The following is a 26,717-nucleotide window of genomic DNA, read 5'->3' on the forward strand; positions in this document are numbered from 1 at the left end:
GACAAAAGAATTCACATTGTTTTGCTTGGCATTGCATTAAGAAAATTAGCCTAACAAAGAATCTTTTAAACAGTTTAAGACCCTTGACTTTCACCTCGGTATTTAGAACTGTTCCAGTGTAGTTTTTACTATCCCAAACTGATGCGCATTATTTGAATACTTACGAATGTCACAGTTCTGACCAGTGTAGCACAAGTTGCAAAGACAACTGTACTGTGTACATGGTGAGAGACTGCTGATCTGACAGGCTCCATTGACACATGGACTGGGATTGCATGGATTCTGACCTGTTAAAGAAAAGGGAAAGGAGATTTAGAGAGAGAGGGGGTGGCAGATGAAGGGGGAGATAACAATATACTTTAAATACTTAGACTGATCTCATGCAACATGTAAACAAGCACTACAATACAAATTTTAAGTTATGTAATCTGAATAAAATTTCACTATTGTTTACCATTTTCAAATGAATAATGCTTGGGTGTAAATGACTACATATGTCGAGGTATGTACACTATGCTGAGTATAATAATCTGTAAACATCATATTAGCAGACTTACCAATAGTGCAACGGTCCCCTGTAAAACATCCTTGACACTGACAGGTGAATTCTGTACATGAACCATCGATTGCTGAACACCGTCCTCCATTCTGACAAGGGAAACTACTGCAAGGATTCATCACTAAGAAAGGAAAGACAGAAAGATCATGATTGCATCAAGGCATGAAACACAAATGAGATGGAGGACAAAGCTGTTTGTAAGTGATGAATGACATTGCACATGACTAGTGACCCTTTATTGAGCTGTATGACATAACCCTATATCCCTATGCAGCTGACTTAGCACCTCTGAGCATGTATCAATTGTGCACAAAGTGGTACGTAAATAGGGCACAGACTGATAAGGTATTTAATGCTATCATATTTTTATCCCTTTATGCATCCTCAGTAGTTATGGGTCATCCCTTCTGATTCAACATGCTAAGAAGTATATCCCAATAATAGGTGACAACTCAATTCCTATTTATGTAGTAAGCTAAAAAATATCTGCCTCTCAATTACATCACTGCATCTGACAGGGACTGGATAGCCCTAAATGCTATTGAGTCAGAAAACTAGCCGATTCGTCGCTAGTAAACATGGATTGCAAGGGTGTCTTGGTCTAGTGGCTACAACTCTCGTCTTTCAATCAGGAGGATATGCGTTCGAATCCAAGCCATGGCGTGTTTTCCTTCAGAAAGAAATTTACCCACATTGTGCTGCACTCGACCCAGGTGAGATGAATGGGTACCCGGTAGGATTTATCCCTTGGATGCTTTAGTGCCTACACGACGGCTCAGCTACAGCCGGGGTAAGAATACGATATCAAGTATCAAGCGAAAATATACGTAATTATAGTAGCTAGGTTATATAAATGGAACATATTATTATAATTATTTATTTCAAAAAAATATCAAATAAGATTTTTTTTTCATAATTGATGAGGAATGACAGTGTATACTAACATGTGCTGCATGTAGGTCCTGTAAAACACCCAGTACACACACAGGAGGTAGACGTGCAATCGGGTGACATCAGACATGATCCACCATTTCTACATGGGTTGTTTGTCTGACACAGGTCAATTCCTAAAAGCACAATATCATAGAAAAAGATATGTCACTTTTCAATACAGTTTTGTACAATGTAGCTTTCCAAATAGAAAAATGTTGAGAAAAAGCATTTCATAGATAAGAAGAGATTTCATTAAATGTTATCAGACCTGCAATCAGGAGCAGGAGTATGATATTCTCAACAAGAATCAATTTACAATGATGAATATGTGTATAAAATTGATATATTTATAATAATGAATATAAATTAATATTTGCAGTGGGAAAATACATGTTGCAAAAGGTTAATAGAGCAACAACATTAACGAAACCCAATATAAACTAATTTTGTAGAACTTGTGTTAAGCACAATCGCATTGTAAAAAGCAAATCATTGTTTAACCACTCTGCCACTTCTGGTAGTAACATTCACTCTGGTAACTGAATTTTCTGCATAAACAGATACAAATGTTAAAACTAACAAAACCCCCATAAAAGCAATAACTGTTAGTCCACGATGAATCAAAATACAGGAAAAATACCTTTCAGAAATATGATAAGTTACTTTTGACAAAAGGTATGCCAACAAGAATGGTATGCATATTAGTACACTGTCTAGTTTATTTATTTATTTATTTATTTATTGATATATTCATATTCCACAATCATCAAAGTACATTTCGTAATCATGTTTACAATGAAAAAAATGCATAACATATGCAGGATTAAAACGTAGCAATGAAATGAAAAAAGTGGAGGGGCCTACTAAAAAGCAGAGCTTGTAAAATGTAGACCCCCTATCAAAACTTTATACAAGGGTAATATGATACAAATAGAGTAAAATAATCAGCAAAATTCTGTAAAATTATATAGATATAAACACTGTAACACAAATGTATTTACACTATATACAAAATTAAATATTGACTTAAAAAAAATAATCAATACTACCGTGGATAAGTATGAAGTTCACAAATATTAGATTGAATCAATAAGAATTCAGGAGAAATTTTTTGATGAGTAATTTAAATCGTAAAAGATTAGCTGCCTCTTTCATTTCTCTGTCCAGAGAATTCCAGAGTTTTGGTCCTGTGAAAAATACAGTTTTGCTAGAAAATACTGTTTTACTTTTAGGTAAGTGATAGTCATTTGATTGTCTCGTATTATATGAATGTAAAGTATTGTTTCTCATAAATTTCTTTTGTAGGACATTAGGTACACTATTTCTATCTAGCTGATACATGAATTGGAATAGTTGCAAGCGGTACAGGTCATTGATTTTAAGGATACGTTTCTGACGAAACAATTCATCCGTATGAGCTCTAAAGGACATATTGCATATTATTCTCAGTACTTTTTTCTGAAGTAGCAAGACTTTATTTAGTCTCGTTTGAGAGGCATTACCCCATGCCAGAATTCCATAATTAAGATATGGTAGAATTAATGCACAATACAACATGGATAGCGCTTGTGCTGGTAGAACGTATTTAAGCTTATTGATGACTCCAATATTTCTTGACACAGTTTTGCAAGTATTGTTGATATGAGCATTCCACGTAAGCTTGTTATCAATAGTAAGACCTAAAAATTTTGTTGTTTGCACTTCTTTGATTTCAGTATTATCTAAAAGTATTTGATGTGGTAGATGTTTCAATGAATGACTAAAAAGCATATAATTAGTTTTTTGCAGATTCAGTGACAATTTGTTGGCTTTAATCCAGTTTGTTACTTTTTTAAATTCTGTATTCATAGTGCTCACAAGTATATGTGGATCATGGTGTGTATAGAAAATATTGGAATCATCAGCAAAGAGAATAAATGAGAGAACATGAGATGAATTTTTCATATCATTAACATAAAGTATAAATAACAAGGGGCCAAGAATACTACCTTGTGGAATTCCACAGGAAACTGGCCTTGTTGGAGATTCTGATTCATTTACTGTAACAAACTGAATTCTATCAGTAAGATAACTCCTAAACCATTGTAAAGCTGTTCCTCTGATACCGTAATTTGATAGCTTACATAACAGTATTTCATGATCTATTGTGTCAAACGCTTTTGAGAAGTCAAGGAATAATCCTACAGTATGATCAGAATTATCAAAAGAAGTAGATATTTTATTTATTAATGTCAATATAGCATGAGTTGTATTATGTTTTTCTCTAAAACCAAATTGGTTATCACATATGATACTATATTTCTTAAGGAAAGCAACTGTCCTTTTATAAATGATCCTTTCAAGAATTTTTGAGAACGAAGTTAACAAAGATATTGGGCGATAATTACTAGTAATTAATTGATCCCCCTTCTTGAAAATGGGTATAACTTTAGCTATTTTCATCTTCTTTGGGACCTGGCCAAGCTGCAATGATAAATTAAATATATGAAGCAGGGGATCAGCAAGAGAATGTATAATGTTTTTCAATACTTTATTTGTAATGCCATCATATCCGGGTGTCTTTCCTGCTTTCAAATTAAATACAATCTCAAGTAATTCTTCTCTATGAACTGGAGTAAGAAATATTGAATTATCATTTTGTTTGTCCAAAAAGTCCTTAAACGAATTTTCTACAGGGATAATATTTCCAGCTAACTTTGGTCCAATTTGAGAGAAATATGAATTAAATTCATTTGCTATAGAATGAGTATCTTCAACCATATTTCCATCTACACATAATTTATTAACAGCACTAGATTTGTTAATTTTGTTTAGAGCCCCATTTATTGTTTTCCATGTATTTTTAAGGTCGTTTTTATATGATTGTAATTTTTCTGAATAAAACCTCTTTTTTGCTATTCGGAGAGTAGTTGTTAAGGTATTTTTATAAGACGTGTATCTATTCCGTGAAACATCATTTGGATTTGATATATAAGAAACATACAGATTATTTTTCCGATTGATAGACCTTAATATCATTTTTGAAACCCATGGTAGCTTTGGAACACGTTTATAGTCGTAATTTCGATATTTCTTTAAAGGAACACAAGAATCTAAGCAATCATTGAAATATTTCAAAAATATGTCAAATGAGTCATCGACATTCTCTTTCGAGTTATAAACGTCAGACCAATCAACAGAGCTTAAATCTTCTTGGAGGCGTTCAATATTTTTGTCACTAAAGTTGCGACAGATCCTATATTTCTTTTCCATTTTTGCGAGTGATTGCATTGTTTGGATATGGGTAAAAATAAGAAAATGATCAGATATGTCTGTCGTTACAATGCCAGCTTTCGGAAGAGGGTGAGAGTTACAGAATATATTATCTATAAGCGTAGCAGAATGATCAGTAATACGGGTTGGTCTAGAAATAATCGGCAAAAAGTAGAAGTTAACATTAATTCAAGGAAATCGTTTGTTGCAGAGTGATTACTGGTCAAGAGATTAATATTGAAATCACCAGTGATGATACAATTGTTATTTATCAATTCTCCGTTTTGCAAAAGTTCATTAGTAGCAAGTAAAAAATCTTCTATACAAGAAGTTTGAGGAGGTCTGTAGATGACACCTATTAGAGTTTTCTTATCTTTTTGAAGTTTTACTTCTACAAATAAGGATTCGATGATATCATTCATATATTCAAATTCATGTCTAACTGCATAATCAAATGAAGACGGAATATATAATGCTAGTCCACCTCCAATTTTATTTTTCCTATTGTTTATAACAATATCATAATTCGGGATGGTGCATAAGGAATTCGGTGATTCCGTGAACCAAGTTTCAGTAAGAGCAATGATTGGGGGATTGGCAAATTGTGTATTTTCTAATAATAATCGTAATTTCTCGAAGTTTTGGTTAGCGCTTCTTATATTCAAATGCAAAATAAAAACATCATCTTCTCCAATCAATTTAGCATAGTCTTTGAATGAATTTTCTGTATAATATGGAGAAGAGGAAAGATTGTATGCTTTATCATGAATATCGAATTCAACTTGAAGTTCATCAAAATTATTTGTAAGAATATCAGTAGAAAATCTATCAAATGGAGTATGATGATTTGAGATAATATTGCTTTTATCCTGACTTGGATGATTTAGTAATAAGAAATCATCATTATTCAGATGATAAAATGGGAAATCACGCATATTATCCACCATTATGAAATAGAATATATTGCCATTTTAAATCAAAATCTTTGTAAGCTGAGCATATAAAGGATCTTTTAGATTTGATACCGTCATGACCCCAAATTCGAGTTTGAAAAATACTGCAGTTGTAATAGTTAACAAAATAAAGATTATTTGATACAATTATTAACGGTCGATGAAGAATATTTGCACACAAAAATAAGTAAAATGACCTCCATGAAATGTCTGGTATTGAAACATTATTGAAAGGGCAGTAAAAGAATGCAAAATATACCACGGAAAATAACACAATTATTGATCGATGCGAAAAATTTTGTGACGTGAATTTCATAAGAAATAAAAAGAATACTGGAAAATGGAAAAAACATGGATAGTCCTTCTACAGCTTAGAAAAGTCCTCTCTGGAATGAATGATGATGGGTTGACACTTCTCATCCTTCCTTACATAGATTCGGCCATTCTGGGTCCACAGGAACTTGTATCCGGCATCTCGGCGGGCCTTGTTGACATCTTTCATTAGCTCCTTAGTGGAAGCGATCAAGTTTTCATTGAGGTAGATCTTGCCATCGCTGTTGTATCCAAGATCCTTTGTGGAGAGAGTCTTCAGCTTCCTTCTCCCATCGTACATGATGTTCCGAGCTCGTCTTGTGGTGAATCGCACGATGATTGGTCGGGCTTTGTTATCAGCTTGGCGTTTGGAACCCAGCCGATGAACCACATCGAAGTCGGATGCTGCAAGCTCAGGGCTGATGTGTTTCGCGATATTAAGTACGATCCTTTCAGGAACCTCGCCCTGTCGTTCTGGTACACCTGCCACCTCCAAGTTGACTCTTCTGTGGTACTGGTCAAGTTCGTTAAGCTGGAAGGTCAACTCACTGAATCTCTTCTGAAGGCAGATGTTTTGTTCCTTCAGTTCTCTGTTTTCCTTTTCTATCTTCTCGGCCTTCAACTTCATTTCCTCAAATTTCTCGTTGAGGAACGACAGCGAGTTGACAATGCTACTTTGTCCCTCTCGTATACTGTCGATCGACTGCTCCAAGACGGTCAACTTAGCATTCAAGGAATTGGAAAGTTTCCCTAGCTCATTCTTGATCAGTGATAGTAGATAGTTTTCATTCGTCTCTTCATTATCACCAGAGTTGTTTTTCGACGACTTTCTCTTCCCAGACATCGTGACGTCACAATTAGATGAAACAATCAGAATTAAGCGCACAAAGAATGGTTGCGCAAAGAGATACCAGTGTGATGCGTTCCATCCAAGCCAGTATGCGTTTAATGATGAGTTGCTAGGCAATGACGCGTAAATGATGCTAGTTTTAGAAGTCTATTGACACTTTCTTCTCCAAAATGATCAAAATTTCAAGTTAAAAATGTTTGATAGTATCCAAATAAGTAATCCAAATGAAAAATGAGTATATCCTTGATATTCACTATCCAGTTTCTGATGCAACCATATAAAACGTTTTCACAAAATGTCAGGAAAAACGGTAAAATTGCAAAAAATGTCAGAGCACTTTTAAAACACGTCCGACCTCTCCATTTGTAACTCCATAATCATGGTAGGAACATCTTCAAACTATCAAGTTATGAAGACATTTAGCATAATGATACAGGCAAACGTACTTAAAGTTAAAAGGTACTTACTCTGTGAACATGTATTTCCAATGAAGCATACATCACACTGACATACAAAGTCTGTACATCCAATACCCTGTGGAATGCAGATCCCATTGTTCTGACATGGGTTAGGATTCTGGCATTGGTTTATACCTAATGATATAAACAAGATCATTAGTTCAGGAATAATAAGATTTGACCTCAAACAAATTTGAAGTCAATGACCTCCAGGTCATCTGAGGTCAATAACTCCCGATCCTAAAGTGTGGGTTATTGCAAGATCTATCACTGGTAAAAGTTTTATGCATCAGTAATAATTATATAATTATAACAATTAGGGCAGCTTTCGTTTGAATATTTATTAATAGTAATAAAACCACTTATTTGATTGTTATAATTACAGAATTCTCTCCATTTTGGATTTATGAATATTAGATATCTTTCTACTTTTTGGATCTTTCTGGACTTTTGGCCGGGGGGGGGGGGGGTAGTCAAATATATCGCTGTACACATGTGTGATCCAAAAAACGTGCTTAAAGGGGTGTTTTTTCAGTTTAGATGCGGGCATTAAGGGTATCAAAGACACAGATTTTCAAGAAAAAGTTTCGCAAGACTGGTCAATGGTCATTCGTGGGGTCAAATGTATTTAGGGGATGTATTTTTTCCAAAGATATTTTTTAAGACTACCCAAATGTGTTTAGGGTATGTTTTCTCCCTGAGGTCCTATTCTGGTGACAACTTGTTTAGGGGCGACAACTTGATTAGGGCCCAAATTGTGTAAATAAAGCCGAAAAAAAAGCTTGTTAAGGGGGTTATTTTGCACACAGAGAAAAAACTTGTTTAGGGGGTGTTTGGAAATAATTTGGTCACGCATGTGTACAGCAATACATTTGACTGCCCCCCACCCCGGACTTTTGGTAATTCATTTTTGGGACAAAACAGCAATGCAGTGCATTGTTAGGGATTCACCCATAAAATCAGTCATTTTCCTTGACTACAATAATTACAATTCTTGAAACATTTTTCAGCATATTGATGAATTATATTAAAGTTAAAAGAAAGGTGAGACACAAATTCAACACACTAAAAATATTCTCCTAATCAATGAGAATAAGTAATATGATAAGGCCCTTGCACGTTCATGCAAGTAAAATGTTCACAAAACAGATATGACATGAAGTGCATTAATGATATATACCATATACATATTCAATATAACAAATTTGCAAAATTACTTACGGCTTGAACAAGTTAAGCCTGTGAAGCAGGGTGGGCAATCACAGATAGCTGAGGTACATTGATCATTGGTAAAACATGTCCCACCATTCAGACATGGGTTACTAGTAGAACACAAATTATTACCTATCGTGTGAACAAAGAACAAATTTATATTGAACATTTCTATAGTAAATTGAGATGCAAAATTTTGTCACTTATATTCAATCACAGTACTTTGATTGCTACGGCCATTGATTGTTCTCGACTTCTCATAGCATAATCGTTGCCCCTTTTTATATCACTCAAGTTGTGATATAGATTCACTCTAAGTCACTTATACATTCAATATCAGCTGTAAATAACAACAAACAGTCAAACTCTGAATTCAATTTCAATTCTAAAGATCAATTTTTTTAAATCTAAAAGTACATTTAAATTAACATATTTCTAGATTTAATCCTTATCCAGTGGTTGACTAGTTACTATTCACATCCGATCCAGATTTGATTTAAATCCATGTCATTCAGCATTTATCAGTTGAAAACTTTGTGTGATTTACTAATTATCTCATTTATTAATCTTCCTGTACGAAAAGGTACAAAAATCTATCCCATAGCATACAAAATACATGAGGATGACAGGCTATTTTATCCTCATGACAGCCCAAATCACCTCTTTTATTCCCAAAATTGAATACTTTGGATGTACCATTTTTTTCAAGAGTTGCCACAAATTCAAGAACGGTTTAAGATATTAATATTCTACAATACATATACACTAGAATCATGAAGATTGCACTTAGGCCTACCATATCACTGCTTAATGCACAAAGGGTAGCCCCCCAAATTTTGCAATTGCAACAAAGTGAAATTAAAAAAGGCCCCTAAATTATTTGCTAGCCTGTTGTCATCCTTACCTATCTCGCATCTGTTACCATTGTAGCAAGGAGTACAGCTACAAGTGAAGGTGTTTGACTGGAAGTTTGGTGTACATGTCCCTCCATTTAGACAAGGACCCCATCCACATGGATCAGTTGCTGGAAGAAAAACAAGATTTTATTTCTATATTTTGAAAATAATTCAAACATATCATCTTAGTTTTTTGTCAATACCATTTGTTATATAATGGATCAACAAGATGTAATGTACTTTATCAATGTCCCTGCACAATTTTGATCAACCTCTCCTTACTCCTTATCCAGGGCTCCACACTAACCTTGTTTTTCTACTGGTCCAACCTGTTTATGTTGGACCAGTAGATACCAGTTTTTCCATATTTTACTGGTCCAAACCTAAAATTTACTGGCCCCCCCTCCCAAATAAAGATTTTTTTTTTAAATCTTGAGTTTATTTTGCTGTCTTTTATTGCTTACATTGCCCCCCCAAAAAAAAATACAACAAACAGTACACACAACATAATTCATAAGAGCCATTTCTCAATTCTGGATAGCCAGTTTCTACGAAAGCAGAGTCATTTTTATAATTTACAAAGTAGGAGAAAATATCATTTATATCAGTTAAATACAGTTTTAAATGGTCATGTCACACCAGTATATCTGGCTTTTTCTGAAAAGTTACTGGTCCGTCACTAATTCTTACTGGTCTAGGACCGTTGGACCAGAGCCAGTGTTGTGTGCTACCTTATCCTATTCTATCTATCTATTTACCTATTTTATCTATTTTTCTATCTATCATTATACATGACTCTCATTTCACAAATTGCCCATGTCCTTTGTTTCTTAAGGGAACCTCTTTAAAATATGAACAAATGGATGAAGATACATGTATATAATGATAGTAGATATTGAGATATATAAAAGTCATACAAAACTTTATTTAATTTTATGTCCAAAAGTGGAGATGGTACACATCTGCAACTCCAGTGGCCTGAAGTTTATGAATAACTTCAACCATTACACAGCAATGATAGTGCAAAGGTGTGCCATTTGTGGACATATGTCGTAAATGAAATGTCCTTTGAACTACTAGTAAGTCTACACATGTCTCAACAAAATCAAATTATCAATTCAATTCAATTCATTAATACATTTATTCAAATCAGATCTCTCAATACAAACAGGTATACAGTAATAGAATACAGGTATATAGTCATATGCAACTTCTCAGGTTTTGTCCTTCTTATTTGATCATATTGTGTTATAAATGTGTAGTTCAATATGTGAAGTTTAAAAATGATGGTTGAAATAACTTTGATAGAAAAACATGACAAACAATAAATAAAAGGAATACTAGTATACAATAATTACAATAGAATTAGAAAGAACTATTGACTTCTTACTTGCTGTCCACTGTACCTGCCACCCATTTGCGGATCCTGTAGCATCTGACCTGAAAAGCATCCAAACCGTATCGGTGTTCAAAGTGAACGCATTGGGCACCACACTCCCACTGAACTGATGCAAGATGCCATCAACGGGTTGAAAACTCGTGGGAACAGTGAGTCCGATCCCAACGTAGAGCTCGTCATCGACGTCGATGCTGAAGGTGACTTGGAATGAAAACCTGATCGACGTTGCGGTTTGGATGTAGAGCTGGTACATTTGGGAGAAGCCATTGGGGTAGTTGTTGGGGAAGGCAGGGGAGGAAAAGAATGTGAGCTGACAGGTGGATGAAGGATACCCAAAACATCTGTTTGCAGCATTGAAAGAACCTGAAAAATGACAAGACCAAATATTGATTCATCGTTACTACATGAATGTCTATTAAAAATATCAAGATACCTAAAAGTCAATATATATTCGGTTACAAAACTTTTGAAATCGGTTAACGTTTTATGCAGTCATAGCCCTCCATTTCTAAAATCACTATAGAAAACACATCTACTTTATTTTGCTTTCTCTTACTCTTCTTTTTCTTCTTCTTTTCCTTCATATTTCCCTTTCCCGTAATTCCTTACTTAATTATTAGCAGAAGTACTAGTCACTACATTGACACAGCAAAGGACAAATAGCACAGATAGCAATTTATCCAAGCTAGGAAGACAACGTACAGTACAAGATACACCTGAAAACGTGACTGCAGACACAACTGGGCAATTCCACGGTTACTCACGTTACATTTGGAGACACCTTGACTCATACTTGGAGCTGTAACTCCATTATTATTGATAGGAACTAAACATCTCCTTATCACAACAAAGTACACAGTCTGACTATCCTTTGTATAAAAACAAAACTTGGGAAATTCTATTATGCTCCTGGCAAATCTTTGGAATGTGTCGGTTACTCACGTTACATGACCAACCTGTGGAATTGTCCAACTGTATTTTTCCAGTAGATGCGGTATAAAGATTATGTTCAATATCATCATTGTAACATCACAACCACAATCATCATCAATCATCACCAGCATTATCAAAATCATCATCAGTATCATGATGATCATGGTCATCGTAACCATGCAATTCACTATCATGACCAATGGCATCTTGGCGTATCACCAACACCATCACCATCATAATCATCACCAATTCACTATCAACATGAATATCTGTTTATCATCATAAACATCAAAACACCTTTAGCAGCAGCATCATGAGGCATGATGATCATCACCATCAGTACCATCATCATTTTCATTACCATCACCACCATCATCATCATCATCACCAGCATCATCATACCGCAGCAGCATCATGGTCATCACCAAGATGGCCCAAGTCATCTTTGCTGTAAATAGGTATGAACATGCATGCACCCACCACCACCATCCTCATCATCATCATCCTCATCATCACCATCATCACCACCATCATCATCACTATATATATTATAGGCATTAGCATTATTATTGACCTTCACCACCAGTACCACTACCGGGCCATTGACTCACCGATTTCCACGCAGAGGAGTCGGCCGCCGTTCCCGTTAGAAATACGTTAACGAGTAGGAGTCCATGCACACACAAATCTAGGCGTTCACCTATTCAGGCCAGAGCCCCGGGGACGTCGCTAGGGAGCGATGTTCGGGCTGCCCCCCGGGGCTGCCGCTGTAACTCGCCCAACACAAAGTTGCATGACACAACCTTCTTACCTTGACTCGACACTTTCTTACAACGAATACCAATCGCATTATCATCATGCTGATATCATTAATACCATTATAATATAGGCCACTATTACATAAATCAAATTTTAACGACTAATTTAGTTCTCTCTTACCTGTATTCGTAATACTAATAGCATTCATGGGAAAGCGAATAATAATGTTTATCGTAAAACCTGCCACCAACGACCCTCTGGTCGTTAGCATCATCATTTATTTTGCACTCGTCGCATCTTCAAGGTCGCCAAGCCTCATCATTGTCGCCATAAACCATCAAATGTCTTATTATCTGTCATCGTCATGTTACGACGCCATCATCATCATCATCATCATCGCAATCATAATTCATTATCATCATCGACATTATCACCACCTTCATTTTCAACAACACCATCAATTTTCATCAGCATCATCATCATCACCATCGATTGATCGAGGCATCGATCATCACCATCGTTGTCTATCGTCATCATCATTGTCATCATCATGGGTGTCGATCGGTATTCTTGGTTGGGGGGGATGATTGACACAAATTTTCTTGTGGAAGGGGATCTTTCAACATTACCCCCACTAAAATCACAAGTTAGGACATTTGGGAGTGGGTGATATGCATGGTGTTCTTGGAAATTCCTTCATTGTTGTAGTGTACTTTACTTTTATAATTTTTTTGAAAATTTAATTTGTGTTACAAGTAAGCCTATTCTAAACTCATGCGAAAGAAAAAATGACAAAAATTGTCTGGACCATGTACAATTGTACATAGTGATCTGTTTATTGAGCATGATGTATACACAGGGGCGTCGATCCATTTTTCAGATGGGGGGGGGGGCAAAATCATGAATCAACGTTCCAAAGGCGCTCTATCACACAAAACAAACAAACTCACCCACACACATATAGGCCTATATATATAAATATATATATGACTCATGAGAAAGAGACACATATCTCCCCCTCACCAACAATGCGAGCGCGAAGCGCGAGCTGAAATTTTTTAGTATGACATGAAAACAGGAAAAATGTACCTGTTTAGGTTTGTTTGTAACTCATGAGGAGGATAGATACATGTATCTGACTAGAGAACGAGCTGAAATTTCTTTATATTCTGACCTGAAAGCTTGATATTTTATGCATTTTTGGTACCAATGATTAAGATGTTTGTCTAGAAGAACAATAGATGCGAGCGCAAAGCGCGAGCTGAAAATTTTGATATTTCGATCTGGAAAAAAATGACAGATTATTGGACGCTTTTAATAAAGAAGAAGATATATATCCAACAAAAGATTATTACAAATCGAAGCAGGAGTTCTTTTGAGGTTTAGAACTGAAAACGGGACATTCTACTCACTTATTTCATCAGGAAAAGTATGGGTTTCTGGTACAGAAATGATGCGAGCGCGAAGCGCGAGCTGAAAATTTTTATATTCCAATCTGAAAAGCAGACATTTTGAGCACAATTTTATGAATCAAAATCGAGTTGGTATCTCAATCTCGCTTTCTGATTTCAGTGTAACATTACAATCTTATTAATTTTTTTAGTGGCACATGCAGAATTATTGAGGATCAATGCCTTTGTGTATACAACCCGACTGGCAGTATCTTTTTTCTTAATGCGCGATGATAAAATGCAGATTCGGACCAATTAAGACTAGCACAAATTTCAAACTGTATGGCTTCTCGTGCACCATCGGGCTTACCGCTTAGACGATTTATCTTGCCACCCTTTTTTACTCCTGTTTATTTTTCCACCCTTTTGAATTAATTGATTTATCAAAATTAATTTATTCGCCACTGGTGGGATGGAACACCCTATCAACAAAAGTTGTTTTTCGTTGGGGTCCTTTTATGCCATGTGTTAAAAAATATCATATACATAAACATTTCATTCTTTTTCATCTTGAACCTCCACTCATCTGTTTAATAGTCCCCGAATAGTCCTGAAAAAGAATGTTTTTATTTAATAACAATATACACAAATTGCGAGGGAAACAAACTGATTGATGGCATACTATAATCATCATGATCAAACTTTACATTTTTTCATCATCATTATTATAATTTTTCTACCCTAAATTATTGGGGGGATGATAATACAGGCAATCCCCCCACTTGAAATATTGGGGGGGATATATCCCCCATCCCCCCCGTGATCGACACCCATGGTCATCATCATAAGGCTTCATTGCCATCATCACCGCCGTCGTCGCAATGATCATCTTTATTATCACCATCATCATCATCATCATCGATCATTAATTGAAGTTGTCGTCTTCGCATTCCTCGTCATCACCATATTCTCAAAATCATTGATAGCCATCATCATCACCATAGAGGCATCGTCATCATCACCATCATCATTGTAATCATAACCATCATCACCGTCGTCGTCGCCATGATCATCTTCATTACTACCATCATCATCATCAAGTTGTCTTCGAATTCTTTGTCATCACCAAATAATCGTCATCACTTTCGTCATATTCATCATCAACGTTGATCTTTATCGACATCATTGATCACCATCATCATATAACCTGCACCGTCATCGCCGTCCACATGCTTATGACAACCACTACAATTCGTTGACTCACCTACTTGCATGCAGTCAAATCCCATTCTATTAGTATCAAAACATTGACAAGCGAAGTTAGGAGTCCTTCCCGGTCTTTCGTAGCAGAACCCCAACCCACTGCAGGGATTGGATGCACACGCTGAAATAACGGGGAAAATGTTTAATATAATTGATTTATTAAATACAATGTTTATCAAATAGTGTCGGTTTACTTGTTCATCCTTTTCTTTCGACGGAGTAGCCGCGGAACGGTTTTCAAAGTGGGGGGGGGGGGGCTGACCATGCAAAAAATTCCCAATCATAATGGTCATTTCTACGTTTCTGTACACGGTTTTGGAAAAAAAAGTGGGGGGTGTCTGAAGCACCACCCCCCCCCCCCCCGCTTCCGCGGCCCCTTCAAGTAACTGACAATGATTGTTAGGTAAAGGGGAATTGTTTTCCGACCATTTATACTCGTTGTTGAGCACCAAGGTCAAATTTTCTCAACAATTACTTGATCTAAAAAATCAAACAAGTATTACATTGAATTTCTTTTTAATCAAAATCAGAAGTCAACATATCAGATTTTCCACAACATGGCAAAAATGAATATTTTTTTCAAGACTTTAGAAAGACAATGACATTATCTCCGCACTGTTGCATTTTGAAATATCAATTGCCATTTTTATGAATTTGATAATTAATTAATTCTTGGGTTAAATCATAGAGAGTTATACTGGTGATTATACGTGTTCAATGAGGGGTCAATCCATGTTCGCGCAATATCGGAGATATAAGGTGATATATTTATTTTTTTCATGTTTTATATGATCATGATATTGTAATGAGTGTGTGATATCATCGAGTTCGTAATTTCCCTTCAGCATTGTTTTCGTCCAGTGCATTGCCATAACGTCTAAGAATTCTCACGTCTGTCATGGGGGGGGGGGGGGGGTGGGGTGAGTGGGCAGTAACTTGTATAAGATGTCGTCTGTTGTAATGTGGTTTTGCTGGACTATACTTACTTTATAGTTTTTGGAGTCATGTCTTTATTTGTATCTTGTGTATACATTCATGTTTGTATGTGAGAGTCTTTTTAAACAAGCGAATAAAGAAGCTATTATTATCATCATTATCATTATTACTATATTTATTATTATTATTATTATTATTATTATTATTATGGTGATTATTATGATTATGATTATCATTATTATTATTACTATCATTATTATTATTATCATGACTATTATTGTAGTGATTATTATTATATTGTTAAGCATGAAACTTCTTTCATAGATTAAGCAATATTTAAAGAAGGAGTTAACCTATAATGATAAATAAATATTGCTGAAGGTTTGAGAAAAATTCATCAAAGAATTAAAAAATCATAGAATTTTAATTATTTGATTTGTGACGTCATTTGCGGGCAGCTATCTTACATATCGTATGACCAAAAAATCACTGAAATGTAATTTTCTCAGAAAATGCACAAAAAAGTTTTTACTCTACCTTCAATTTTTGCCCATTCATGACGTCACAAATCCAAAACTTTAAATCCTATTAACTTTTTATTGAAATCTTTTATGGATTTTCAAACTTTTTCTACAGGGTGAACTTCCCCTCTAAACTTATTCTAACGCCCCTATTTTACATCCGATTCGATGAGATTACATTATCTTACTTGCTTGAATTTTTTTTTCTTCCTTCCTATTAAAATCAACTTGTTAATGGGGTAGACTTGACCTCAAAGGTCACTTCAAATGTCGTGAAATGGCAAATTTACATTCATATTTCAGAACACAGTTCCAATATGCCACGCAATGTCTGAATTACAGCATCTGATCTAACGGATGCTATTTTGTCACTTGGTGATCATAAACAATTTACATTTTTATATCTTTACACAACTAAAAGGTTATTTGTAATCGTCAATCTCACTGACCCGTGCAGGAAGAGAAGGGAGAAAACTTAGCGGGGTGTCTAAGTTTGAGTGAGACTCCAGCGTCAAAAGGGGTGTTAAATGAAAATAAAACGTTTTTTTTTATTATTCAAAATTGATTTGACAGTTTCAAACCCCTCCCTCTTGGGAGGCGTAGAGTTAACAAACTCTACGCCTATTTTTTTTTCATTTGGGACCCCTTTTTATCATCCCTACGATCAGATTGTTCGTTATATTAAAGAAATTAATGAATAATGACGAAATAAGAATTTAAAGCAAAACAGAATGTTTCTTGTGAGATTTTCTTTGTGTGCGTGATTGTCGAGCAAGATTAATATCAGCGGCGCAATGACCAAATAATAATAATAAGGAGGGGAGCACAACATAATGCATGGAAAAGAGGTAAATAAAATCGCGAGAGAGCGAAAATGTTGGCATTTTTAAAATAAAAAGCGAAGTTTTGTGATAATCTTTTTACATTATATTGGAAAAATATATATCATATTTAATATTTCCAATTCGATTTAATTTCTTTCTTTCTTTTCTATTTTTTGTTTTGTTTTGTAAAGTTTCTTCAGAGGGGAGGTGATAATCGCGAATGGTTACAATAGCGGGCTTCAATTATCCGAACATGGATTGATCAAGCCTAAAATCTACAATAATTATTGGTTGATTATCATATGTTTTGTTTAATTTATAATAACTCGATGCTTTATCTTGAAGAATCAATTTCACTCTTCGACTATGTCCTTGTTAGAAATTGTTATGGATCGGAGAATATTATGGTCCGTTTGAAACCAGCCAATTTTACTCTGACTTTGTATTGAAGGCCTGTCATTTTACTTTCAAATCCATTTCACAATCATAGGTTCATTATTGAATATGCCCAATAACCACAAATGCACATGATTATATGACACCATTGACTGAAGGACAAAGAAATATTTATTCAATTTCCTTTCTTCTTGGCTGCCTAAAATAGTCGTATCCATAGGCGGTGCAGGCGGAAGGGGGGGGTCCTGTCCCCTAAAATTGAGGTGGGATACGGTCTCCCCTAAAATTCCTGCTGATCACCTTTTTTTTCTTGCTTGTCAATTTTGTTTCCTTCCCCCCCCCCTAAATTCAGGTGGACTCCTCCCTAAATTTTTTAGGTTGATATCCTTTTTTTTTTGCTTGTCCAATTTTTTTACCTGTGTCCATACCAAAATTTCAGGTGGACCCCCCCCCCTATTTTTTTTGCTTCTGCCGCCAATATCAGATGTCTTGTCTTCTGAAATAAATCATGTTCTTGTTAATGTATAGTCTGCCACGTTCTCATAAAACATGCCTATATACAGTACATATTTGCAAGGAAAAGATACTCCGTAAAAATGCTTTTCCTACAATATAATCTAAATGGTGATCGGGCATTGTTCAATATAAAAAAATATATATACATTGAACTTTTAAATGGCAATGTTAGCATCGAGTGTTTATTCCTTAAATGTTGGCTATTGTTCAACTTTGAAACCATTTGTTTAACTTCATAATTATAGTACAACTGGTTGCATGGAAATTATACATTTTCTTTAGTTAGTTTTTGCTGTGTTTTACTGTATATAATACTAATGTGGAAAGAAATCTGATAATGATAATGCATTGTGAATGTAATGAAGGTTATTGATTACAGCTTCTTTATAACAACACATGAGACAATGAAACATTGGCAACAACCAATAAAGATATATTTTTTTATTACATTGTCCTTCTACTCTTCAATAAATAAAATAGTTAGGTGGTAAACCTGTTAAAATAAAAGTGTATGATTATCATGTCTTGTCCTTTTCTAATTAAACTGAAGAAAGGGGGGGGGGGTTCATGAGAAGATAGATAGGCCTATGTTACAAACATAAATATGATCTACAATTTTCTTACCTTCTTGGGCTATCGCATCATGCACTGACAATAACAGGATGACAATAACCACCAAACATTGTCTCCCTACGATGGCTCCATGATGGTTTGATTTAAAACCGTTCATCACCATTTTGTCTTAGATGACAATTAATCAAATCATGATATTGATTGAAGGAAATGTAACGTGTTAACACCAGTAAGATATGCCTCTCTTGTGGTGACGGTAGACGATTCGAAGAAGAGCGTGGATTAACTTTTCAATCGTTTAAGAGTTATTATCAACGGTACAAGAAAGCTCTTGCGTTTTACAAAACCATCTGACAAAAAGTAGTATGTTCCTGGCAGCCGCAAAGGTAGGCCTAATATGGAGTGATAATGTAATTTTCCTTGACCGCAAGACTATGATGAAATCAATATCGATATATGTCCAATATTCTTTCCTTCACGGTTTTTTCCTCGTATCAATCAATTTCATATGGACATAGCTGATCAGGACATTCGCTGTGCGGGTACGAAATCCTTGAAGGGTTACGCGCGGGAACATATTTCAAGTGGAACCACAGAAGAAAACAAAAAGGTGTCAAGCAAATCCTTTTCATGAGGGTGACGACGTTTCATTGAGATCTATTTTCATATCATCTAACGCTGAATTAAATAACAATGAACTGCATCCAATGCACACTCGATTACACATTTCGGTTTGTTATGTCTTGGTTTAGATTCTCGAGCGAAGTTAGGGTTGGGTTGGGTTCTGTTTAGTATACATTAATTCGTCTTCAGATTGTAGCTGTATTATTTATTATCATGACATATGGATTCATGAAGAGTTGAATGTGCAGTGGTTTTATGTCAACATTCATAACATCTTTTAGGAGGGTCATGAGATTCAGGGGCGGATCCAGGATTTTGAAATAGGGGGGGCGCCAGCGGCAAGGGAGCGAAGCGACCGAGCGGGGGGAGGGTGTGGGAGGGGATCCACGGCAAGGACTTTTTCAAAAAATCATGTCCAAAAGTCGTATTTTGAGAGCACCTTTAGAAGAAAAATGCACACTTAAATCACTGTAACTTCATGACTAAAAGACACATACTGACTCATTTAGGAGCTGGTTTCCAGTCACACACCGTATAAGCGGTCATTCAAAACATACATTTGGCAAAGGCTCTTCACTTGCTTGCACGAAAGTATTTTTATTCTCCCCCCCCCCGTCACATAAAATCTTCGCTCCTTACGCTGACATATAGCTGCGGAGTGGGGTCGACTGGTGATTGAGAATATACAATTTTGCTCCTTGATAATTCGTTGGAATGATTGCTTCGGCGAAACTTAGTTGGGGGCAGGGGCGGATCCAGCCTTCGCCAATAGGGGGGCCCGGAATTTTTTTTTCAGCCATATTTTCCCCGATCGGCCACTCGAATATGATATTTGCCGGGATTTTTGGTATCTTTAAAGGGGTAGTCATATATTAGTCACTTCTTAGCTTTATTCTTATGAATAAACATAAATATATAATACCATAATCATTATTTATATAATGCGAGCGCGAAGCGCGAGCTATTTTTTTGGGGGGAATCTTATTTACTTTTTTCTAAAAGTTTTGAACATTCTGGGCAATCCTGAAAAAAGATGTGTATATAAGTGAATAATTATTACGAACGTGAAGCGCGAGCAAAAATGAACCGATGGAAAAGGTACTGTTAAGGACTTGCTTGCAGTTAGCCATGAAGACGTTACATATTTTTAAAAATCAAATAATGCGAGCGCGAAGCGCGAGCTGAAATTTTTTGACATTTTTACCTAAGGAATGGAAATTCTAAGCACTTTTTGTAACTTAACAGAATAGGTATATAACTAAACGATTAGTGCGAGCGCGAAGCGTGAGCAAAAAATTTCGTGATTTAGACCTACTGAACGAGACACTCTATTCAAGTTTTGTAAATCATGAAAAGGATGAGGAAGTGGGGATCTTCCTTACATTAATAATGCGAGCGCAGAGCGCGAGCGGAAAATTTTTATATACGTTTTGAGCTGATCGAAAACGTATTTGTTATGGACTGCTTGAACTTAGCCATGAAGACGTTACATATTTCAACATTCAAATATTGCGAGCGCGAAGCGCAAGCTGAAATTTTTGACATTTCTACCTGAATAATGGAAATTTCAAGCACTTTTTGTAATCGTGGAAAGGATAAGACAAAAACTGAACATTATTGATGCGAGCGCGAAGCGCGAGCGGAAAAATTCTGGACACTCTATTAATGTTTTGTAAATCATGAAAAGGTTAAGCTATTGGAAATTTTCATACATTAATAATGCGAGCACAAAGCGCGAGCAGACAATTTTTTATATTGTTATCTGAAACTGGATAATTATTTAAATGGAGAACAAGGTGCGTATCTGAATAAACGTGTGTTTGAGATATCGACCTAGAATTTGGGTATTCTAAATACCTTTTTTTTACCATGAAAATCAATAAAGCGAGCGCAAAACGCGAGCTAAAAATATATGATATTCAGATCTGAAAAGGGGTCACTTTAAGCTCTGTATTGCAAGCACTTTGTGGAAAAATTGTGAGGTGAAGAAGGATCACAGTTAAAACAGCTGATATTTTCAATTATTGTTACTTTGAGTTTTGACATAGGACCGGGATATTCTATAAGGACATTATGTCATCATAAGAAAATGATGACTATCTTCCTATTTCTCTTCCTAAGCATGAGAGCGCAAAATCTATTGATATTATGGCCTGAAAATTGGACATTTAAGCACTTTTGTAATTATGCATAAGATGCACGAGTTTAAAATCTATCAATGCGAGCCCAAATCGCGAGCAGAAATTTATGATTAATTGTCATCAAATGGTGATTTTAAGTAGTTTGTTTTAGAATTAATATTGAGATATACATAACTCACTAATCAAAATGCAAGCGTGCAGCGCTAGCTGATACGTTTTGACAATCTGACCTAAATAGGGATATTTTGAGAACTTCATGGAATACAGGAAAATAATAGGTACCTGACAAATCAAATTTTGCGAGCGCGCAGCGCAAGCAGAAATTGTTAATATTCAGACCATAAAACAGAATTTTTTACACTTTTAAAAAATCAATTTGTGAATAAAACAAAATAATGAAAGTTCAATTTCCCAGCTGAAATATGTTTTGTATATTGACTTCAGAATTTGATATTTTAAGGTCCATATTTATATAATATTGACTGGCCTTGAGGGGAACATCAAATATATTGCCAGCAAAAGAATCATATTGGCCCGAGTCTTTAGACGAGGGCAATATGGGTCTTTTAAGGGCAATATATTTGATGTTCCCCGAAAGAAGAGCCAGTCAATATTTTTATTATCATCCAAATCAGATATCTAGAGCAAAAATCATGATAATGGGGATATTTCTTTTAAAAATAGAGTTCTATTGTGTCATGTTAATATCGGTCTAGTCTCTGCACTTTACCATTATGACGTACTTGCAAGCTCTCGGATCCAGTGTTGTCTTTATTATGACGTATATTGTTGGTGCGCGGATCCTTATGAAGCGTATCTCTTTATACGCATCCACAAATGCCCGGATGTGAGACCTGGGGGGTGTTTCACAAAGATTTAAGTATGACTTAGGTCGCACTTAAATGTCGACGCGTACATGATATGCAACCCGCAATCTTATTGATCAATACGCAGTAGTGCGTGACATCTTGGCATGATCTGACCAATGCTGTCATGCCTTTTATACTGCGCGCAACCAGACATTTAAGTGCGACTCTAAGTCATACTTAAATCTTTGTGAAACACCCCCCAGGGAAAATACAAAGGTATATTTTGCGTCGTCTCTGCATGCAAAGTAAATGCGCACATTGAGACCGAGGAAAATACAAACAATATACCTACCCTTCCCGATATTAAGAAAATGTAGGGCAATACGGTGACCAGCTCAGATGTCTGATACGGGTGATAATGAGCAAGATATCACCTAAAAGGCAATGCGAGCGCAAAGCGCGAGCGAAAATTTTATATCCCGACATGAAAGATTTAAAAAAAAAAAATTTCCAAGTCTTAATTCCCCTTATCTTATTTTATTCACTCATCTTCCTCCTCTTATGCTTGCCTTCCTTCTTTTCTCCTCTCTTTTCCTTTTTTCATTTTTCCTTCCTTTTCCCCTTTTTTTCTTTTTTTTGCTCCGCCAATAGGGGGGGGGGCCGGGCCCCTCGGGCCCCCCCCTGGATCCGCCTATGGTTGGGGCGCCCTGGATAATATGCCTCTGAATCTACCAGAAAGTGTAAAAGTTAGTTTACATTAAATACAAATATGTCTGACCTATACATTTCAGTGAAAACGTACATGACCAAGGCAGAATGATAATGCTGCGCACGTGGCGCCCGATACAGGGCTTCATCTTTGAGTGAAGAATAATCTCGGGGATAGACATCATTCGCATCGTTGACACTTTCTCTCGCGATCTGTTACTTACAATTTACATGTATTTGCCATAAAGACGGACAAACGCATGTTACAAAAAACACAAAATTTCGGGAAAAAATGAACATCTTCACACTGGTCACTGCACTGCAACTCCCGATTACAAGTGGTGCAACTTTCCAACCAATCGACTTGCGCGCCCTGGAATTCCGGAATTTACATATTGCAATACAGTATGACAGAGGTGCATTTGTGCGAACACAAAGGCCATGAGCGTAAGTTAAAATATAGTTTTGACTAGATCTAGCCCTTGAAATTGACTACATTGTACCAATCCAGTAAATATGACCATCAAAAAAAAAAAAAAAAATCCGGCGAAAATAGGGGGGGGGGGGCGCGGGCCCGGGGCGCCCCCCTCTGGATCCGCCACTGAGATTGGGGTCGGCATTTCTCTATCATGTGCCATTTCTCTTCCTTTTTAAGAGTGCTTTAATTGAAAGCTTTTTCAACTGGAATATATCCCACTTCTGATAACTGCTATGTTGAAAGTCCTTGCCGTATAACATGTTACATGTATGAAATAAGTTGAATCTATATGTGACGAGTGTTCGTAATGAATTAACATTCGTTCTTTTAACTCCAAGTGATATTAACATGATTTTATTCGAGGGAATACGCGTGTTTGGGTGATTTATTGTTGATATTCATGCAAATTATAGTATGCTTTTAATTCTAAACATCCGGTATTTTTTTTTTTTTTAATGTTCTAGAGATTTTTTTTTTTCTCTTATCCTCTTAATCGAGGTATTTATTCACAATAACATGTACATTTATATACAAACAATAAAAAAAAACAATTCAATTCAATAATGCAATAATTTTTTGGATATCACATTTTTTCAAAATTCCGAACTTGTTTTTTTGTTTACATAAATTTTCTAAATAAATAATCATAGTAAGTTTGAATTCAATCCATAAAGAATTTGCATTATATCTTTTTCCTTTGAATATGCTTTTTATGTAATTTCGATAAATAACAAATTGGGCAATAACACAAAATAGATTACACATAATATTGCTGGCATTTTGCAGATCATAACCTATAATTAATGTTTTTTCATCTATAGAAATAGTAATCTTGAAAATATAAAATACCAACCTTTCTATAACTTTCCAAAATAATCGAACATATTTACAATACAGTATGAAATGAAAAGTGGTATCAACTTCTCCACAAATGTTACATGTGTTGCTTTCTAATACATGCCACTTAAATAAATTGTCTCTTGATGGTAAAATCTTGTTTAAAAATTTAAAACTAAACTGTCTAACTCTGTTATCCACAATTAAATGCAACTTGAAATAAAATACATGGCTCCAATTAAAGGAAATTGGTAATGAGAACAGATTAGACCAAAAAGATACAATGCCTGGTTCTTCCGATACATCTGAACATAATAAAGAATATATCTTTCTTGTTGGTAAAGAATCTAGAGTTATTTGTACTCCACTTTTTAATGAAATTAAAATTCGTTCACTTTTCTTTAATTCTAGTACACGATTTTCCTTAAACAACTTATTCAACCAATAAACAGGAAAAGACTTTTTTAACTTAACATATTCTAAATCAAATAAAAGCTGAGACGAATAGACAGATTTATTCAAAATAATTGGTGATAACCACTGACGATTTCTAATAACATCTCTTACCCTACATGCTTCCATTTCTCAAATATCAACATACGTTTATTAAAAGTTATATTGCTGTTATTCCAAATAATTTCATTTTCAATGTTTTTTACTCCAAATATACCAATATATCTTAACTTAGACCAGCTACAAAAAAAATCATAGTAAAAACTGGGCATATTTGCTTTTGTACAAAGAAAATGCATATCTTTTGTTGAAATATTGTATTCAAAACATAAAGGAATTTCACCAATCTTTGATAACCAGTAATTAAAAAGAAATTTCCAACTACGTTCGCTTTGCTCTAACAGCTTGCTTATCCACGAAATCTTAAGTGATTCAATTTTCGATTCTAAGTGGACCATACCGAGACCACCTTCGTTTGTTTTATTTATACAAACATTTCTTTTAACCTTTTCTTTTGAAGAATTCCAAATAAAAGTATATAACATTTTATTTAGAGATTTGATTTTTTGGGGGGGAACTCAAATTACTTTTGCAGGATACACAATTTGCGAGACCAACAAAGTTTTGATAATAATAATTTTTCCGAAAAATGTTAGATTTCTTAGCTTCCATACGCTAATAATATTTTGTATCTTATCTAGTTTATTTTGCCAATTATAATCTTCAACAACTTTCTCATTTTTCCCAACATATATACCTAAATATTTTATCGGTTCTTCAGTGCATTCTATTTGTCCGGGGACAATATCAATATTAAACTTCAGCAGTTTTTTTTTTTGCAAATTAATCTTTGGCCCAGCATTTGAACCAAAAAGTCTTAGTTCTTCCATCAAAGTATAAAAAGAATTTTCATTTTTCATAAATATAGTTGTATCATCCGCAAATTGGGATATTTTTACATCTACTTGATCAACATACATCTGAGAAATCGGTAAACTGAGACCTTCAATTTTATGATTCTGTTTAATTTTAGTCGCCAAAACTTCTGCAACAATTATAAAAAGTAGTGATGAGAGGGGGCACCCCTGCCTTACACCTTTTTTAATTTGAAAAGGTTCAGAGATCCAGCCATGATTTAATACACGGCCTTTTGCGTTGTTATACATTGTTTGAATCCACTGAATGAATTTCCAAAATTTAATCTTTTTAAAAGGTAAAATAGAAAATTATGACTTGTATTGTCATATGCTTTTTCAAAATCCAAACATTATAATGCCCGGAGCTTTCATGCCCTGATAATAATCAATTATATCTTGCACCAGACGTATATTTTCGGCTGAAGATCTTTCCTTAATAAAACCATTTTGATCGGATGATACTATGCTTGTTATTACATTTTGTAGTCGTCTGGCAAGAACTTGTGCAAGAATTTTGTAATCCACATTTAGGATTGATATCGGTCTCCAGTTATGAATAAGGTTTTTATTTCCTTTTTTAAACAATAACGCCAACATGGCCATGTTTTGACTTGGAGACAATTGCTGCTTTCTATGTCCTTCATTTAAACTGTTCATTAACATATCTTTTATCTTGCTCCAAAAGCATTTATAAAACTCGACTGTGAGGCCGTCGCTACCTGGTGATTTATTATTCTGCATTCTAGACAGAGCCTCAGCACATTCCTTTTCGGTTATATCACCTTCACAACTCGATGCTTCATTTTCATTTAGG

General features: G+C 35.2%; 1 protein-coding gene across 1 annotated transcript in view; it reads right to left on the reverse strand.

The window, feature by feature from the left end:
- The window catches only part of LOC121422581 (fibrillin-2-like), a 144,298-nt gene extending 124,839 nt beyond the window's left edge, over nt 1-19,459 (reverse strand). Inside the window, exons 1-9 of the mRNA XM_041617731.1 lie at nt 18,988-19,459; nt 15,172-15,291; nt 10,816-11,187; nt 9,434-9,553; nt 8,539-8,661; nt 7,327-7,452; nt 1,504-1,626; nt 558-680; nt 165-287 (exon numbers count right to left, since the gene is read on the reverse strand). Of these exons, the coding sequence (XP_041473665.1) occupies nt 165-287; nt 558-680; nt 1,504-1,626; nt 7,327-7,452; nt 8,539-8,661; nt 9,434-9,553; nt 10,816-11,187; nt 15,172-15,291; nt 18,988-19,099 (1,342 nt within the window). The 5' untranslated portion in view covers nt 19,100-19,459. The remainder of the gene's footprint in view (nt 1-164; nt 288-557; nt 681-1,503; nt 1,627-7,326; nt 7,453-8,538; nt 8,662-9,433; nt 9,554-10,815; nt 11,188-15,171; nt 15,292-18,987) is intronic.
- Nucleotides 19,460-26,717: the final 7,258 nt, after the last annotated feature.

This window comes from Lytechinus variegatus, chromosome 10 (genome assembly GCF_018143015.1).
Source record: "Lytechinus variegatus isolate NC3 chromosome 10, Lvar_3.0, whole genome shotgun sequence".
NCBI lineage: Eukaryota > Metazoa > Echinodermata > Echinoidea > Temnopleuroida > Toxopneustidae > Lytechinus > Lytechinus variegatus.